The sequence below is a fragment of the Mastomys coucha genome, unplaced genomic scaffold (genome assembly GCF_008632895.1).
Source record: "Mastomys coucha isolate ucsf_1 unplaced genomic scaffold, UCSF_Mcou_1 pScaffold16, whole genome shotgun sequence".
Classification (NCBI taxonomy): domain Eukaryota; kingdom Metazoa; phylum Chordata; class Mammalia; order Rodentia; family Muridae; genus Mastomys; species Mastomys coucha.
Window position 1 is genome coordinate 66,378,465 of NW_022196898.1, and position 21,066 is coordinate 66,399,530.

Sequence of the window (21,066 nt, forward strand, 5' to 3'; positions counted from 1 at the left end):
ATCCTCCACAGCCCCTGCATCCACTCCTGCCTCCAGCAAGCCATGCCTCATCCTCCACAGCCTCTGCATCCACTCCTGCCTCCAGCAAGCCTCATCCTCCACAGCCTCCAGGTCTCTACCCTTGTTGTGTTTCTTTTTCTTACAGCTTACAGCTTTTGATGATGAACTGTTAAAGTAAACCTTTTCTTTTGCAAGTTGTTTTTGATCATAGAGTTTCATAATAGAATAGTAATCTTGACTAAGACATTTGTTTTCTATAATCAGAATACTGAATTTAAAGTATGTTTTTAAAAATAATATATGTTTTCATGGAAGGACCAGCTGGTTAAAAATCCATGTAATGGGTGTGTATAATAAGTATATACAATTTCATATTTAAAGTGCTTTATTTAACTCTTTCTTTAATTTTAAAAATTTAGGATCCTCCTCTTAATTTTCCCTCCTATAGGAATGCTGCATGAATCTTTTTATTAATCAGAATCCTTTAAAACCTAAATAGTTTTGTAGAAACATTAGAAAGAACACTTATTATAATACAAATAGTTACTTCACACACACACACACACACATATGAAATGCTTTTTCTGTTCTATTTTCCCATTTTTTTCTGACTGCCCATATATAAGGCCAAATATAAAAGAATATTAAAAATAACATTAGATGAAAACTGGTTTTATCTTGAGAGTCTAGATTCTAACCTGGCTTGGTGTTAGTGCAGAAGAATTGGAAAAATGTATGTGTGCTGGCCATGTAGTCCAAACTATTCAAATAATATCCAATTATATATATATATATGCATATATGTATATATATATATTATTTTTGAATATGATTCAACAGTTCTCCAAACTACTCATCTGCCCAATTTTTAAATTATATCAAATCATATACATTTTATATTTGAATGTGATTCAACACTCTGGGTGTAGTGCAGCATGTCTATGATTCTAAAACGCAGGCGGTAAAGGCAGCATGCTCTGGACTTGCCAGTCATCCATGGACTTCAGGGTTATCCTCAGCTGTGTAACTATTTGAGATTCATTTTAATTGTAGGAATCTGTACCCAAACAAACCAACACAAAACCAAACAAAATTAAAGTCAGCATTCAATCTACAGGTAAAATGTTTTTAATTAACTTACTTCAGCATCCAATACTTATTAATATCACCCTTGGTCACACAAATTGATCATTAGCCCACAGTTTTAACTAAGCAGTAATACAGCAAAACAACAAACAAATGTTATAGCTTTCATTTATAATTTCATACTTGGCACACTGAGGCAGAATAATCTCAGATTTGGGACCTGTCTCAACAAGCCTCAAACAGCAAGCAAAACAATAAAAACATGATAATTAAAATGCCCCTCCCCTAACTTTGTAGCAAATAATTGCTGTTAGACATTTTGAAGCATGTTAAATTCTTGAATTTTAACTCCCTTTCGAAGATACTACATTATAATTCTTAACTAGAATTAAAACTCTTGATGATTGAGTTTGCAATCCTATACTAAACACATGCTGCCAGAACAATCAGACCCACCCTGTCAGTCCTTGGTTGGTGGATGAGACCCTGGGAGCTCTGAGGGTACTAGTTAGTTCATATTATTGCTCGTCCTAAGGGGCTGCAAACAGGACCTTGGCCCTGTGAAGGTTCTGTGCCCCAGTGTAGGGAAATGCCAGGGCCAATAAGTGGGAGAGGGTGGGGTGGCAGGCATGGGGAGGGGAGAGGCAACAGGGGTTTGTTCTTATTGTTTTTGTTTGTTTGTTTGTTTTTTGGAAGGGAAACTGGGAAAGGAGAAATTTACATGTAAATAAAGAAAATATCTAATAAAAATGCAAAATAAAAAAAGAATTAAAACTCTTATGAATTTATACATTTGCATGGATGCCTCTTAAATTTACATTTATTTTTTAAATAATACCCTAAGCCACCAATATTGGTTGTATTAATGAAGCAACATGATTATCTATCTATCTGTCTGTCTGTCTGTCTCTCTGTCTGTCTGTCTATCTATCATCTATCTACCTATCTATCTATCTATCTATCTATCTATCTATCTATCTATCTATCTATCATGCTAAACTTAAGAAAAACATACTTTTTTCAGGCTTACTTAAAATCTTTTTATTGTTTTAGTTTTGTAGATATTTAAGGAAACTTTCAAGAAGCTCGTTAATCAGTGTACGGAGGGCCCTTCTGGCCTCCTATGGCTGGATAGCTTTAATGCTGTAGGTTACCTGTCTGTTTTTAATATCACAGTGTTGCTGAAATATGTTGCATGTACCATATAGATCACCCTTTGAAATTATAATTCTATAGTTTTTTGTCTATTCACAAGTGGCATCCTAATTACTACAAATTCCAGGACATTTCCTTCTTATTTCCAAGAAATCAAATTCCCATTAGCAGACCCCACCTCATTCTTTCTACAGCCCTTGGTGATCACTAATCTGCTTTTTATTGATTTGCCCAGACTAGGTGTTTTATAAATGGAATTATAAAATGCTATCATTAATATATGACCTTTCCCCACTTAGCATAATGTTTCGTGGCTCATCCACAGCAGACAATGTTTGTGTCTTAACTCTTTACAGGCAATAATAGGCTGTGGTATGGAGATGCCAAACTGATTATCCATTTGTCATGTGACTACTTTTAGGTTGTTTCTATTTTGTGTCAGTTATTGATAATGCTTATCAATAACACATGAATATCTGTGTACACATTTTTACATGGAAACATCATTTTTCTTTCATTATAATTTCCCTATCACAAAAGTATAATTGCTGGCCATATAACTCTGTTAATTATACATTGATTATACTCATGTGGTTCCTATGCTAACATTCGAAGACAGCAACAAACTGTTTCCTAATGAGCTAGCATCTTTGTGTTCACATGGCCAGCTTGTGACCAAGAGAAAATGTAGCTCTTGATGTTGTTGCTCTTGTTCCTGAGTTTAGTGATTTCACTCGTCCTCTGAGTAATAATTATGTGGGCATTTTTGAATTTTCATGCCATTCTGTATTTTGTTTGGAGACTATCTATTATATTTTGTTTGCTCATTTAAAATATAAACAGACAGAAGGTGCTTTATTGAGTTGACTTGTTACTAGAGAATATTAATATTCTAGAGAAAGGTCTTCTATCAAATATGAGTTTCTGGTTTTTTTTGTGTGTTTGTGAAACCTTTGATTAATTCAAAGTCAGAAAAGCATGTTACTTTGAAATGTTTTAAATTTTAGTTTTTGTTTAGGTTTCTGGTTATTTGAACTTGGTTTTGCATGCTGTGTGAGTCAGGAAGTCTAACTTTACTCCCTTGTGATATTTCTGCAGAACTCGCCGTTTCTCACATTGAATAGTCTTGCTTTTCTTTTCAATAGTAAATTGATCATAGGTTTTAGAGTCACTTTGTAAATATAAATATGTATATATATGTATATTTTATGTATATATGTATGTATACATATATACACACACATACATATATATTGTATGATACACACACACACATATACGCTTGTGCTATACAAATTGTGTACATGGTAGCATGTTTTGAAATTAGAAGTACAATTTTAGTAAGTTCACTCTGTTTGCCAAGCAGTTTTGGATATTTTATCCTTTACATTCAGTTTAACTTTGAGAAGAATTTATCAAATTTTGAAAAACAAAATAACGTACCACATGTAATTTTCTATGCATTGGGTCATTGGGTCAATCCATAGAATAGAACCGCCTTCACAATGGGAAGTCTTCTTGTTGATAGCAATGGGTTTTTTTCCCATTTAAAAATCATTTAAAGAAAAACTATAATTTTCTGTAGTTTTCAGTTGTTTGTTGAATGTATTCATAAATATTTCATTCTTTTTAATGTGATTCCAAATAGAATTATCAGTTTTTAGATTGTTCATTGTTGCCTGGCCCATCCAGAACTTGATACAAATGTAGTAAGTCAGCAATTAGCTTCTGTTGTACATTCTGTTGTCAACTTGCCCTCCAAGAAGGAATCTCCTGAAATGAGAAATTGCCTCCATTGGCTTGGCCTATAAGTATGTCTGTGGGGCGTTTTTGATGGTTAATTGATGTTGAGGGTCTCGCCTACTCTGAGTGGTACCATCCCTGAACAGTTGGGCTTGGGTACTTAAGAAATGTAGTGGATGCATCCTAGAGGTAAGGCAGTAACCAGGTTCCTCCATGGTGCTTGCTTCAATTTCTTCTCGCTTGAGCTCCGGACCTGACTTCCCTTTGTTGTAGGTTTGTTAACTGGGGTTTCTAAAACCCTTCCCTTCCGGAGCTGGTTAGGTCAGTTTTTTTGTCACAGTAACAGAGAAGCAAACTACAAGAGGGTATCTTTGAATGTGTTTTCTTTTGTATGTCACTTCTTGGTCAGTATAACTTGGGGTGCTTGCATGTTACTTAATATATTTAGAGTTGCTCATTCTTAATGGTATGGAGTTTTCTAGGGTATGAATGTATTATATCATATACATTTCATCTTAATATGAAACTTTTTGTCTTTAAAGTTGGGAATATGGAAAAACATTAGCATGGATATTCTTTCAGGAGACTTCGGATAAATACACTAAACATTAGTCCAGGTGTAAATTAGCAAGGCAGGATGCATGTGCAAATAGTTGGCTGTTGAAAGTACAGCCATCCTTTTGGAAAGTGACTGTAAGAGTTCACAGGGCTATTACTAGTATAAAGCTTTTAGTACTCAAACAAAACCTTCGCACAGTATGTCCTTTTCATTTTACAAATTTCTAATACACATTGGTGCTTACCTATGGCTTAAGGTTTCCTTTATTTCTGTTCAATAATCATATAGAACTTGACGTTCTTTGGCTATTTGAAGTTTTGTCATGAAAGATTGTTCATGTACCATTTTTGCTGCTCCAATTTATTTTCCTATCTTTATTTGTAGGAATAATTAATTTATTTTAGCATGGATATAAGTATAATTGAGGTGTGTGGTACTGTCCCATGTATGGAAAATTGACCAATTGATCAGAGTGCTATTGAGATATAGATTCTGTAGGCACTGAAACTTAATTATGGGAAAGTGACTGCCAATGATAGATGGTATTTAAGGGCAATAGTATTTTATTGATATCCATATGGTATGATTTCCAGTTTTAAACCATGTAAATGTCTTCTCAGAGGCATGACTTATTAGAAGGAGAAATATACAATTGCAAAGCTTCCTGAAAATTGCTAAAAGAGGCTTTACTGATTTTGAAGAATATTTCAAATAAATGGGACACTAAAAGCTCTAACCACATGTTAGAAAACATAATAAATCGAACATCATTAAATATAAAAACATTTATATTTTATTTTAGAAAATTTTTAGATTCCCATCATAAAAATAATTTGATTATGTATAAAGGTAATCTTTTCCTTAACTTGAGCTACTCAAAAATGAAGGACTAAAGGTGAGAATGATGAATTGCATACTATTGGGTTGAAAATTAATTAACCCTTGTACATTGGAAATCAATAATCTAAATTCAGTAGTCTTCTGAAATCCAGCTTGTTCTTTTTATAGCTTTGTAATAGAAATAATACATTCATAATTAAATTTTATCATCATTTGCTTTTCAGTTTGTGAAATTAAAAACAAAAGCCAAAAACACCTACATAAAACAAAGTACATAACTATTGTTTTGTTACCTAAATGTTTGAGATAATTAAAATAAATGCCCATGTAGGCTAAAATTTGATTTAAGTTCTACATTCTTGATACTTATTAGGCTATATACAATTGTTGGTGTAAAGTGTACCATTAAATTAAGAGTGGAGTTCATAAATTAAATTTAGTTTCGAGAATCCATTGCACTGGTGTATTTACCATCTAGTAGTTTTTATGAGGTTTAAGTTGCCTGTGATGTATAGGTTTGATTTAATATTCCTCAAAGACTTGATAGCATGAAAATTGGCCTGATTTATTTTGAAATTAAAAAAAAAACATTTGGATTCATACATACAATTTAAAATATAATATGTGAGGTTGCTCTGAGGATCTGATTCTAAATTTTGATTAAAATTTGTGGCACTTTTTTCATACTTTGACCCTCTCTGTTTCGGTACACATTGCCCATTTTTGAACTGAATCATTATCATTTACACTTACAAATATGATTTTGATCTTATCTTTACAGATTTTTCTCTTTTAAATTTACATCGGCTTTAATGAATCTGAGATTATTTTAGGAAACTAATTGCTATTCTGAAAAACCCTGGCAGTTTGGCTAGTTTTGTGTGACACTCATTTTTTTTTTTAACACCTATTTTGAAGAAAGTCTGATGAGAAGATTTCTCCTGCAGCTGCATCATAGGACTGGGGAGTTTGTGGCTGTTGAATTTCACTGTCGATTTTAATGAATCCTACCCAATTAAAGCAGCGTGCCTATTCTTCATGAGCCCTTGATCAATGCAATCGATTATATTTTTACATAACTGCATAGATGTAATTTTTTGGTGGGTGTGGGGGATTAATTCACTGTTTTAATGTGTTGCAGACCTGTGGGAAGCTGGAGAATAATTTTGATGACATCAAGCACACGACTCTTGGTGAGCGCGGAGCTCTCCGAGAAGCAGTGAGGTAAGTCTGGGTCACCATAGCAACAGTCACAGATGTGGTAAAGAAAAAGTCATTCTTCATTATTGGGGGAACAAATGAGTTCATTGCCACCATTCAGCTCTGTTCTCTAAGGTATTAATTTGTCAGTGGAGAGACTTCCCTTGAGGCTGTACTTTGGTTTTGAAGCTGCATAAATGTTAAGCCTCAGTGCACAGTAAAAAATGTAAATGTTTAATTTGTTACTTAAAATGCTTCCGGGGTGTCTTGTTTTATATTTATACTAAATTGTGTGATTGAATGAAAATATTGTTCATCTAAATTCTGCCTGTGAGTTTAAAATAAACATTGTGTAAAGGTAGTCTAGCTGAGTACTATTTCCTAATTAATAATTAATTTGGAAAGGTTTTTTTTTTTAAATTCCATCTTCTGTTTTATTTCATTTAAAAAGTCTTTTAAAGTGACTTACATTATCTCACTATTTCTAAACATAGAACTACTTCCAGTTGTATGCAAAGCCCTATAAATAACCTTATTTTATTCAGTTAACATTAGTATTTTTATTCTCTCAACACTCACTCCAGCCTTAATATCCTTTTTAATAACCTTTAACAAAGCATCTTTTAAATTCATTTGACCAAAATCAAAGACAAATTTAACTAGGCATCAACAATGTCTGAGTAATAAGCTCATTATCCTTAGCACAAGGAAGTCACCAACAACAGCAGCACTGAAAGTTCCCAGCTTGAACCGTACAGTGGCCCAGTCTTCTGCATTTACACAATGGAGTGGGATATTTTTTGTTGTTGTTGTTGAACTCAGAAAACTAATGTTACTTAAAAAAAAAACTTAATGTTCATTTATTTAAGATGGCTTTAAGATACAGAAAGTTAAAATATGGGAAATGGGAAATCTAACAGACTGGATGCTGGTTTAAACACAATTTTGTTATTGCTAGCATACAGCTACCATATACTTTAGTTTAGAAGCCACTCTCATTTAGCAACCTGCCTTTGACCATGCAAGCAGCAGGAGAAAGTAATTAAATTTAATAGAAGCTGCCCTCATTTTGAAGCCACTTCTATTTAAAACCACAGGGGGAGGTAATTAAATTTAATGGAAACAGTAGCTTCTACACAAAGATACATGGTACTTCTGTATAGATGATTATGATGTCACAAAAAGGGGAATAATATATTACTAGTGTGGAGGAGAAATTACCAGCTGGAGCAAGGAAACCTATTTTATTGTTAATGTCTTTACTAATAAAAAAGATGGAAAAATAAAACTGTGTGTGCAATTGAGAATTTATGTCTGTATAAAATGCAGTGACAGTCTAAGAAAGTTTAAGGTACCAAAAATAATTTTAAATTAAAAATTAAAAGTAAATTATACTGTAGAAAAGTCTAGGACAGAAATTATGAATGAATTCCTGGTTTTTAAATATGTCCTGGATTCTGTACTGAAAACCACAGCACCACTATAAATTGAACATGTCATTTATGTCGAGCTTATAATTTTGAATATGTGAAATGTGCATACTAATATCTATTTAGAAACCAATTATTTTGGCAATTTAATTTCTATTCATCTTGAAATAAACACGTTGAAAAGCAGGAAGACAAAGAGGATGCCAGCTCTCATGCTTTTGAATAAAAGAACTGAAGACCAAAAACACAGAGAGAATTGAAAAGGGCCACGTGAATGGATGTGGATGTGAATGGGGAAACACAATGAACACAAGGACTTGCGAGCATTGGAGGAGATCTGCCCTCCAGAAAAACCAAGTTGAATTGTAGGAGAACTGTAGATAAAAAAGATTATTATTAAATTCTGCCAATTTAAAAAATCAGTACTATTTATGCCATACAGGGAGATCTTGCTCACAGGGAAATCAGAATGAATGGATGGGGGTGGGGACACAGCATTAAGTAGTTGGGGTGACCCCTGACTACCCATGCCGTGAGTAGGGCGGCAGTCCAGATAATTTAATTCAGAATTTAATCACATGGTGGTGAAATGCACTTGTTTACTTAGGCTGAATATTTTATGTGTCCACATACAGATACGTAGGCACACACTTTAATGCCTGGACTCAGCAGATGAAGTGGGATAATTTAGCGACCAGTAACATTAGATGGTATAGTATCATGTCTGTGGGCACCTTCTGTTTTTAATATTTTGGGGTCTCATTCTTTCACATGAAAATATCTAGACAGAGGAGACCACAAATGGGATTCGAGAAAATTTAAGAAGAAAATAAATGCATTACTTTCTCATCTGTGATCAGTTCTTCTTCATATAAAGGATGTCTGGACCAACCCTAAACACAGGCGATTGAAGAGGGTCACGGAGGCTAAAAGACAGTGTTGGAAGTAGTATAGAGGAAAGAAAAATGACCCTGGACTGTCAAGGTTTGCTTTAAAAGCAGCAAGGCTGTGTTGGAAGCCAAGCTTGGATTTTTGGTCAGTTTTTTGAAACCACAACTATACATGCAAATAGACTTTTTTTAAATCAATCATAAGTTTCTTCTATGTCATGAATTCATAAGCAGAGAGCAGATTTGGGGCAACATCAGACAGGTAGAAATCACTAAGGCAAGCCTCCGTTAGCAAAGGGACTGACATCCACAGGCTCTGTGAAAATATTTTTGTTAGAATATGATGCAGATCAACTTTATACAGAGTCTAGTGTTCTGTAAAAAAATTAAATTATTTCAGGGAATAATTTTTTTTTGGATTTTTTAGGATATTCATGATAATTTTGGGTGTAAAGCTATAATAAATTTATTGTTCTGTGGAGTTAGAGTACAGGGAGAAAGTGCCTTGTAGGGATAGAGACCATCATTTGTCTCTTTAAAAAATATTACTTACACTTCTGTAACACACTAAGTGATGATTACAGACTTGAAGGATACAGGTTGTACACTTGGGGAACTGTTCATTCAGTGGAAGTAAAGGGTAGGAAGATCAGATCTTTGGGTTGTATACTTGAATTCCTCTCTGCTTCCACACACTTAACAGTAGCTCCTTTCTTTATTCTCTGTCAAAGGTTTGGCTTGGCAATGGAAGCATCCTTTTCCCCATCAGTTCATTTTTACACCAGCCCTTCAGTGAATTCAGATGTCCACACGTGTACCTTTGTTCTGAGAATGTTTAACTGCAGGTGGAGATGCCAAAGGGCTGTATCAGACCTGGCTGGAGTTGACAGACTGACCTGGACTCCTGTCCTGGGGCCTTCTGTTTGGTATCCCCTGTTCTCCTGCATCAGTGCACTTAGAGGAGTCAGCCTGTGCTCAACCCTGTGTCCTCATCCAGCTTCCTTCCTGACTAGTCTTTGATATGCATCTTGATCCTGCTTCTTTTCAGTTTATGGATTGTTTTAATACTGTCAGGGATTCTAGGTGTAATGATCCCCTTAGCCTGAATTCTTCCTATGTAAAAAATACAGGAACTGCAGCTTTCTTTATGGAATATTCTAGGTAAATAGCACATTGGATAAGCATAGTAACAGAGAGAGAGAGAGAGAGAGAGAGAGAGAGAGAGAGAGAGAGAGAGAGAGAGAGAGAGAGAGAGGAAAATGACTACATGCAGATGATTTATCTTTTTAGATGCTTTTGAGATGCTGAAGTCTACCCCATGTGTGGAATATGCATTTGATATAGGAAAAATATAATCCCATAGTTTAGGACCCAGAATGAGGTTGATACTGGGTTAGTATTTTGATGTCTGCAGCCATGGGAAAGTGTTCGATTTTCAAAAGAGTAGCTCTTTTAATTTTAGGACTTTAAATTTAAATTAAGTACTATCAGCCAAGTGAGGCTTGGCTGTGATGTGCAGCACAGGGAGAAGGAAAGCTTATAGCAGGAAGGTTCTTATCTACATTCTGTGGACCCTAGAGAGACTCGGAATAGGGCTGCCCCTAATACTGTGATGGGAGAATTATCTGTGCTATCAGTGTGAGAGTACCCAGCACACGGTGGCGATTTCATAGGTCGAGTGGAATTGTTCATTTTAGGAATTTAAATGTCTCACTTAAAGAATTCTTGTGATTATGGTTTGGATGGTACTTTCTAAAGGGAAAGTTTTATATGGCCAGAAAGATGTGTGATATATGTGCAGTGATGGAGTTCCAGTGAACAGACAAGACAGGCCACTGTGGGGCAAGGCAAGTGTTATGCCCATTAAATGTAGCTGTGTTAAGAAGATGGCAAAAAGGTCTACTTACAACACAATACCCAGTGTAAAACCCAAGCTAACAAGAGTGAGATGATAGAAAGGAGATAAAGCGAGTATTATTCTCTAGTCTTTCTTTGTTTCTAAGTATCCTGAGTGTCAATCACAAAACAAACAAACAAACAAACAAACAACAACTAAATCCTAAGAAGTAAAAAGAACTAGGAGTATAGCTCTGTGGCAAAGCTCTTGCATAGTATGTGTAAGGCCTTTGGTTCAATCTTCAGGACTCAAAAGAGATAAGCTTTCAATATAGTTCAACTGTAAAGAAGACAATCAATGAGAGGGGTCGTCTTTAAATAAATGTAGAAAATCATAAGCTTTCCTTTGTACTATAGCCAGTCAGTGGCTCTCATGGACAGTGATTCCTATAATGATCTAGTGAAGTTACACAGATAAAGCACTCAGGACATGTGCAATCACTTAATAAATGATATCAACTTTTACTTTTTTTTTTTTTTTGGTTTTTCCGAGATAGGGTTTCTCTTATAGCCCTGGCTGTCCTGGAACTCACTCTGTAGACCAGGCTGGCCTTGAACTCAGAAATTCGCCTGTCTCTGCCTCCCGAGTGCTGAGATTAAAGGCATGTGTAGCCACTACCCAGCAACTTTTACTGTTTTAAAACTGGAATCACTTTATATTCTTATCTGTAATGGTCAAAGCAAATTTCACATGTAGTAAGGAGCTAAATGAAATAAAAATGAATAGACCACATCCCAGTGGATTATAGAAGTGGCCACATTTTTGAGGTGTGATGGGTGAAGATAGTGAAGCAAACATTATTGAAAATGATCAAAACCTTTGAATACATTAAAAATCTCCTATAAATGTGACAATATCAGCAAAATTTAAAGACTTCCATTAACTAAATTGCAATTTGTACAACCAATCAAAAAACAAACTCGATACATCATTGAAAAGATGTGACTCAGATTCTCAAAAGTATTGAAAGTACTTTCTCCTGGCAGACAAAATATAAAATTAAAAAATATATATATACAAAATCTTGCACATGGTTATTACTGCGGTTCAGTGGGCAGAGTGGTTCTGAGTGCTAAGCCAGTCAATCTCAGTGTCTCAAAGGCCACGAAGAGTGGAATTTATGGATACATTGAGGAATGTAGTGTCAAGTACCATGAAGAACCTTAAAGTAAACATACTTTTTTTTGTATTAATTTACCACCTATAAATACATTATATAGAAGTCATAAAAATTATGGAAAATCTGAATAATTTTTAAATTAGTGAGCTATTATTACCTTGATCCAATTGAATGCCATTTGTGTCATTAACAATATTATCAATTTTATTTATCTTTTTGTACAATAGGATTGAAAAACTCAAAGAGTTGATGTGAGTGAAGTGTGGGAATAACTGAAGGAAATAACAAATACATGTCTCTAGACTCTATTTTCTTTTAATAGCATGAAGTATGTGTTTACAATAATTTGCTCCAATCATAAATGTTTATGGAACTGATTTGGACTTGTGTTCTTCACATGTAAAGTGCCAAAGGCATGGTGTGTACTTATCAATCACTCATACTAACACTTCTTTTCTGTGGAAGTCTTTTACAAAGTTTGTGAAAATCAAGACATTAAAGACACATATCTAAGTACAAGAAAACAAAGAAAACAGACATAATCTCAGATCATGTCTTTGGTCCACTGTTTGATGCCGTTAGGAGCTCCTTTGTACCTTCCTTCCAGAGTGTTTTTGCCTATCTCAGCTGATTCTACCCTCTCATCACTTCAAAGTGATTTGATTTCTGAACTTTAATATTTGGTGCCTGTCGTGGACCCTGTAATGAAGTCTGAGTGTAACAGAGAAGGTGAGACCCTTTTACACGTGTTTACTTCGACTTCCAGAGGCAGAACTGAACAATGAATACTAAGTGTTTGGTCCATGGAAAGGATAGATGCTAAAACTTAATAATTTCAGAAACAGAGAAGTTAAATTCTGCAAAAGAGCGTGGTGTAGAATATAGTATTTTAAGGGCAAAAAAAAAAAAAAAGTAACATGCTTTGGAAGCCACAAGCAAGGAGTAAAGAAAGGACTCTGTAGAAATGAAATTTGGTTGAGTTTAAGGATGTGGCTCGAAGCATCACTAATTGGAGAACAAAGCTTTCTAGTTGTTTAGGGAACAGGCTGTTGGGTGCTGGGTGCTGGGTGCTGGGTGCTGGGTGCTGGGTGCTGCTTCTGGATCTTTATTATGGAGAGGAGCTGCCAGGATGTCAGAAGGGAAGTCTTTTCCTCTTTGCTTGGCTTCATCACGTGTTGGGATTCTTGTCACTAGGTGGAGATGTTGAGTTGTACAATTTATGTTTGCTGGCTTTTTTTCTGGTGGGTGTAATAGAATTTGAAGGTGCAATGGAAACTCAGCATAGATGCAGAGTCAAGAAATCTATTCTAACCATGTCAACGTGGGGAGCGATTTCCAGGAGATACAATCAGTCTACCTGTCGTTTGAATTAAAACTGCTGTAATGCCTTTGATTCTTTGGATTATTAGAGTTGGCAGAAATAGGAATAATAATCTAAAGTTTATATAGAAGATTGAGTTCCTTTAGGCATTTGAAAACAAGAAGAAGTTATTTATTTATTCCAACCTCATCCTGTCTCAATGTAGGAAACTAAGCATGTCTTTAATTTCCACCCCTTTCCCCCATCTTGAATGGTATTAGTCATGTTGCCAACTGATAATACAAGTTATTTCACTGTTGGGTTGGACTTAAGTACTGCTTTACTAATTCATTGTATCCTTTAATAAACTAGAATTTCTTTAATGGACTCTCCACCATAACGTGAACAAAGAATTATCTTGTTGAGCAATTGTGTTCATCTAAATAAGATCATTATCACTGTCCTAATTATCATGTTTTGAAGATAAACATATATGACTGTGGGTACATATGTGTGTGCAATTATGTATTATGATTGTGTTTACAAAGCACATATAAAACGTCTCCAAGTCAAAGAAAATTTGCAGTCTGAGAGCCTGGAGGGAATTAGAATTCCCTTTGGTTTTTCTATATGTGCATTCTGATAGCAATCATAGAATCAGAATCCATCAAATAATTTTTTAATAATTTAAAAATGAATTTTAAAATATCTGAGAGTAACAAATAACAAAATATAACAAATGACTAGAAAACAAAAAAAAAATTAAAGGCAGATTAAAAAAGAATGTGAAATAAAGGAGAAAGGGTTAACAAAAGATTGACAATGAAAATGGTAGGTTGCTCAAGTAATAGGTAAAGAAAATTTTCCCTTTAAAAGTCTGATTATCTTACATGACATTGTCAGTGACCTTAGAAGGTTAAACATTGTAGCATATTTGTGTGTTCGGTGTTTTCAGGAATAAATACACATCACTCCTATAAACAGAAATATACAGGTATGTGTTTGAATTGAAAAATATAAAAAGTTTGTAATCATACTCATAGATAAAATTCTGGTGCTCTTCTATTTCAATTGAAATGTCATACTATTTTACCCAAATTTTGTCTCATTGGCTTCCATACAAAGATCATCACTACAATTCCTACCCCAAATCAAAGAGTGCAAGTGTCCCCTCTGGGAGCAGAAGTTCACTGTTTTATTTCTGTTATAAAGTAAGAGTTATTTCAAGGGTAACAGTAATTTTTTTTGACTTGGTTTCTGTCATCTAACATAAATAAGAACTCAAGATGATCCCCTTTGGATATTCTGGAATCTGAATACAAAATTGCATCACTGCTCTTTAATGATGTGTTTGCTATAATAAGCATCAGTGGCACACAGTCAGCAAATGCATATAGTTAATCCCATAAAATGATGCAACATAGGTAAGTGATTTCAGGTTAATCGTACAGCGTACATACCATTGAATGACTACACACGTGTCTACGCACAAGCACGTTTTCTGTTGCTTGCTTGTAACACACACAAGTACTAAGCCTTTTTATTCACTCAACTTTGTTGGAGAGACTGAAAGAAATTTCAGATGGCTTGTTTAATTATTACCATTCATGGGGAATAAAATAAAGTATTATTTTGCAATACTTACTAACGTTTATTAAAATCGTAAACATGCTCAGGAATAATACTTCTGGAATGTTTGTTGATTTGGTGTCAATTGTGTATACATTTTAATATTTATTGTCATCTTATGTGACTGGATTCTTTGCCAGCAGATATATATATATATGTGTGTGTGTGTGTGTGTGTGTGTGTGTGTGTGTGTGTGTGTACTTACATGGAGTGAAAAAGAGGGCACCAGATCTCCCATTTGAAGTCGGGTGCATAAAACTATTTATGTTTCCAATCACATCCTGTCTCAATGTATGAACCTAAGAGTCCTACCCTTAGAACCAAACTCAAGTCCTGTGTAAGAGCCCGTAATACCCTTGACCATCAAACATTTCCTTAGCCCCCAGGATATAAATTTTGAATATTTTTAAAGTATGGTATTCTTTTCACTGCTCTAACATTTAATGAGGTATCCAATGTGATGAATATTGATTGTATAGTTATCAGTTAGAAATTCTGCAAAAATTTAGCACCTAGAAAATCAAATGCAGATTATATATATATGTGTGTGTGTGTGTGTGTGTGTGTGTGTGTGTGTGTCCCATTTTCATAGTCACTGACATAGGAATTAGTGTGTCCAACCTCATGTGAGTATTGTATTCTAAGCCCTGCTTGATTAAGAGCATTGTTTTTAGGACAAAAAAGAACTCTCACTATTGTGGATGCCTTTTGTGACTAATTTCATACATTTGGAATAATAACACTATTAGGATAACTTATTGAAATGACTCTACTAACAAGATGAACAGTAGAAATATAAAATATATAAGGCCAAGAAAGGATTTTTCCCCAGTTTTTTTATTGGCTATTTTCTTTATTTACATTTCAAATGTTATCCCCTTTCCCGGTTTCCCTCCCACCCAGAAACACCCTATCACATCCTCCCTCCACTTGCTTCTATGAGGGTGTTCCTCCACCCACCCATCCACTCCCACCACCCTGCCCTCGATTCCCTTAAACTATGACATCTATTGATATTTTATAGGACCAAGGAAATCTCCTTCCATTGGTGCATGACAAGGCCATCCTCTGCTACATATGCAGCTGGAGCCATATGTACTCCTTTGTTGATGGCTTAGTCCCTGGGAGTTCTGGGGTTTCTGGTTGGTTGATATTTTTGTTCTTCTCAGGGGATTTGCAAACCCCTTCAACTCCTTCTGTCCTTGTTCTACCTCCTCTATAAGGGACCCTATGCTCAGTCCAATGGTTGGCTGCTAACATCCACCTCTGTATTTCTAAGGCTTTGGCAGGGCCTCTCAGGAGACAGTCATATTCAGCATGCACTTCCTGGCATCCACAGTAGTGTCTGGGTTTGGTAACTGTATATGGAATGAATCCCCAGGTGGAATCATCTCTGGGTGGCCTTTCCTTTAGTCTCTGCTCTACAATTTTCTCTCCTTATTTGCTCCTGTGAGTATTTTGTTCTCCTATTAAGAAGGACCGAAGCACCCACTCTTTGGTCTTCCTTCTTACTGAGCTTCATGTTGTCTGTGAATTATATTCTGATTAAAGACAGCTTTGTAAAGACTAGAGCAGTGGTCTTCAATCTCTGGAACATGACACAAGTGCTCCCTTTCACAGGGATCACCTAAGACCATCTGAAAACACAGGTATTTACATTACAAATTCATAACGGTAGCAACATTACACTTAGGAAATAGCAGCAAAACCAATTTTACAGTTTGGGGTCATAACAACATAAGGACTGTACTAAAGATTCACAAATTGTACTGAGTGATCCCAGGACTACTGGCAGGGTTCCCTCTAGAGGGAAGGGAGGCAGCTTTTGTTCACTACCAAAGAGGAGTGCAGAGCTAAGTTCTTCTTCTGGAATGCTGATCATCTGAGATACAGAATTTGAATGAGCAGCTAATAGCTAAAATTATTTAGGAGATAAAAATTGGTACTGTGAGGATTAGCTCTAATTTTAAGTATCCATAATTGAAGTGGCGCATTATGATTTTAATGTTTTGATAATCTTGTTAACAAGCTGTTGTGTATACACTATCATATTTTAATGTAGTTACAGAGCTTAAGTAAACCATAACGTAAATTGCTTTTTGAATCAGGCTTTTACAAGTGGAAAATTAGTGGTTTACATGTTTTGAATATGTATTTTGTAATTATATTTGGCATGTTCTACAACTTAAGGAGAATAATAGAATGGCTTTATAGATAATAGACTATTGTTTAGGAACACATTGTTTTTTTTCTTTTTAAATCCACTTTCATCAATCTGGGTGTATTTTATAATATGCTAAGATACAATAGCTGACTTCTTCGATTTTCCTAAGTCATCTCTTATTGAAGTTTACATTACATCTCTTATTCAGTTTACATTGAAGCCCCTGTTTGTTTTTCATTTCTTTTTTTCCTTTTAGCTTGAATTTTTAAAATGAAATTTACATTACTCTTAAGAACTTGCAAATCAAAAACATTGCACAATTAAATTAACACAGTCACACATACAAGTCCTTGCCTAGACCTAAAATCTATACATCTTAGTGAATTTTTATATACTTAAGAGTAGCCATGATGAAGCCAGGGAGACTCATCTTGTACTTTACACATCCACTATAAATCAAAGTTTCATGCAATTATCCAGCAGGAAACATGAAAAACAATTCATGACAGAATCAAAACTAGAAAAATAGTCAGTCTCATGTCCTCTTTGATGATTCCTGTATCCTTAACTTGCATTTGTCAGTTATTGTCCAGCAGTATCCTTTATTTTTCTCCATGTTACACTATCCTAAATACACACACACACACACACACACACACACATACACACACACTACAGTCTAGGATCCACATATAAGGAAGAACATGTGTTGTTTTTTTTTTTATTTTTCTTTCTTTCTGAAACTGAGCAGTTTCCCTTAACATTATACAGTCTAAGTCTACACATTTTACTGGAATTATGTGATTTCAGTTGTCTTTAGAGCTTAATAGTATTCCATTTTATACATGAAGACTTTATTATCGATTTATCTGTTGATGGACTACTAGGTTACTTTCACTTGCTTGCTCTCCTGAATAGAACTACAATAAAAAGAGTGGTCCCTCTGTGGTAATATATGGCATCCTCTGAGTATCTTCCCTGGAGTGAAATAGCTGGGTCATAGGGTTGTTCTATTTCTAATTTTTTTTTTTAGGAACTTGAAGCTTATCATATTTATATAGCTATATATGTTATATTATATATAATATATTCAGCCCATCAGCAGTGAATAAATGTTTCTCTTACTCTACATCCTCACCAAAATTTGTCAAATTTTTTGATTGCTTTTCTGCTGGAATGAGGTAGGATATCAAAGTATTTTTAATTTGTATCTCCCTGATGACTAGTGTTGTTGACTAGTTTTTAGAGTAAAGTTTTGAACACTTAAGCTTCTTTTGTTGAAAAATTTAAGTCAATTTACAACTAACTGACCACTGGTTTTATTTTTTTTGGTACTTAAGTCCTGTAGTTCTTTCTAAACTCTGGATATTAGCATCTCCTCTCTCCTATATCAGCATGTCTCTCTGAACAGAAAATTAACATTTTTATCCATTATTTCAAGTTACTGTGCTATGTATTAAATTCTCTCCATTGCTGTCCTGTAATTTACCCTGGTGGCAAAATATCTTCCATCACAAGAAACAATGAAGGTAGCTACTAAATTATATTAGTGTTTTGAATTTGTTGCTGTGCTGGACAGGCAAGGTAACAAATAGCCCAATATAGAAGTAAGCAAACCATTTTACACAAAAGACTACTTAACAACTGCTTCATTTTCAGTATCCTGAATCATTTACTTTCTATAGCTGGACTCCAGACCAGCAAAGTATCCATAGCCATGTGAAGAGAATTGTGTTTACAAAAACAAACAACAAACGAAGAAAAACAGTTAGCCAAGTGCAGTAGACTACTCATCACTGGTTGTAGACTACTCATCACTGGTTGGAGAAAAAAAATGACTTAAATACTTTGTAATAAATTCAAAGAACTGTTTGAGAAATTTATCAAGAATTTGTGATTGTATTTCATGGACTAAACATTTTGAAGTCCTCTAATTTTAGTAACAAACAGGTTGAAGAATGCTGATTTATGAGTCATAATCTCACAGTTTCTGGAATATTCCATGAAGTCGACTCATTCATTGAAGAAAATAAACAAGTTTGAATATTAATGAAAAAATATAGCTTGTAAAATTATCAATATGAATCAAGGTGAAGAGTAGGTATCAGCCTCCTGAACTAGTGAGCATAAATTTTCTGTCAGATATATGTGGTTTGTACTTTAACTCTGAAACAACCATGTGGTGGAGCAATGTAATGTTACTAACAGTAGCTTACCACAACGTGGCAGCTCTAAAAGGAGACAGTTAGATGGTATACCAGTTGTCTACTCAAACCACATGGAATGTCTGTGACATGCTCACACATCTGTTTGGAATGCATCTTGTAGTCCAGAACTATAATCCCTTTGCAGATTATGTACACATAGGGCCATCTAAACACACACTTTCCAGAAAAGTAATTAATTAACACTTATTTAACAAACTGTCAATAATGGACACAGAATGTTTAGTGAGTATTTTAACGTGAAATGAGTTCATATTTGAATACTTTAATCTCTTTCTCTCCCTCTTTCTCCATCGCTCTCTCTCAAAACCCTGGAGATGCAAGGTTCCAAAGCTTCTGGTTTTATTTCTACTTTCTTTTTAATGGCTTCATTTTATGATATCTGGAAGAGTCTTGCTTCTATGAAAGGTAGGCCTATTCTCTGTGGCAGGAATCTTGTTAACTCTAGCCTTTTCAAAAGTTCTACTCATTATCATACTCCTGTAACACAGCCAACCTTTGCAATTAAATATATATCCACAAACATGCCTGTTTATATATATTGTATTTCAAAACCAAAAATAAACAAATCTTTTAAAAATGTTTGTAATTAATTAATTTATTTTTTACACTCCATATTTTATTCTTCCTCTACATCCATCCTCTGACTGTTCCACATCCCATACCTTCTCCCCACCCCCTGTCTCCATATGGATGTCTCCAACCCCCAACCCCACCTGACCTCTAAGCTCCCTGGGGTCTCCAGTCTCGAGGGTTAGGTGCATCATCTCTGAGTGAACACAGACCCAACAGTCCTCTACTGTATATATGTTGGGGGCCTCATACCAGCTGGTGTATGTTGCCTGTTTGGTAGTCCAGTGTTTGAGAGATCTCAGGGGTCTAGATTAATTGAGACTGCTGGCCCTCCTACAGGATCTCCCTTCTCCTCAGCTTCTTTCAGGCTTCCCCTAATTCAGCAACAGGAGTCAGCTACTTCTGTCCATTGGTTCAGTGCTAATATCTGCATCTGACTCTTTCAGTTGAATCTTCCAGAGTACAATCATGCTAGGTCCCTTTTTATGAGTTTTCTATAGCTTCAGTAATAGTGTCAGACCTTGGGACCTCCCCTTGAGCTGGATCCCACTTTGGGCCTATCACTGGATCTTCTTTTCCTCAGGCTCCTCTCCATTTCCGTCCCTGTAATTATTTCAGATAGGAACAACTATGGGTCAGAGATGTGACTGTGGGGTGGCAACCCCATCCCTCACTTGGTGTCCTATCTTCCAACTAGAGGTGGGCTCTATAAGTTCCTTCTCCCTATTGTCAGGCATTTCATCTAAGGTTTCTTCCTTTGAGTCCTGATAGTCTCTCAGCATCCAGGTCTCTTGTGTATTCTGGAGGGTCTCCCCACACTCCTATCTCCCAAGGTTGCCTGTTTCCATTCTTTCTGCTGGCCCTCAGGGCTTCAGTCCTTTTCCCTCACCCATAACCAGATCAGGTTCTCCTCTCCCCCACATTCCCTCCCTTCCCTCTCCACTCTTCCTCCCAGGTCTCTCCCTCTCTCCCCACTTGTGATTGTATTTTTCTCCCTCCCAATGGGACCCTTCAGCTTGTTTGCCTTTTTGAGTTCTATGGACTGTATCTTGGGTATTCTGCACTGTTTTTTTGTTTTGTTTTGTTTTGTTTTGTTTGTTTGTTTGTTTGTTTTGTTAACATCCACTTATTAATAAGTACATACCAGGCATGTGCTTTTGGGTCTGAGTTATCTCACTCAAGATGATATTTTATAGTTACATCCATTTGCCTGCAAAACTCAGGATGCCCTTGTTCTTTTTTTTTTTTTTTTTTT

At 35.4% G+C, this 21,066-nt stretch overlaps 1 protein-coding gene across 2 annotated transcripts in view; it reads left to right on the forward strand.

Annotated features, from left to right (window-relative positions):
* The window catches only part of Dpyd (dihydropyrimidine dehydrogenase), an 835,953-nt gene that overhangs the window by 96,192 nt on the left and 718,695 nt on the right, over positions 1 to 21,066 (forward strand). For both annotated transcript variants that reach the window (XM_031375299.1, XM_031375300.1), the window contains exon 3: positions 6,525 to 6,607. In XM_031375299.1, the coding sequence (XP_031231159.1) occupies positions 6,525 to 6,607 (83 nt within the window). The remainder of the gene's footprint in view (positions 1 to 6,524; positions 6,608 to 21,066) is intronic.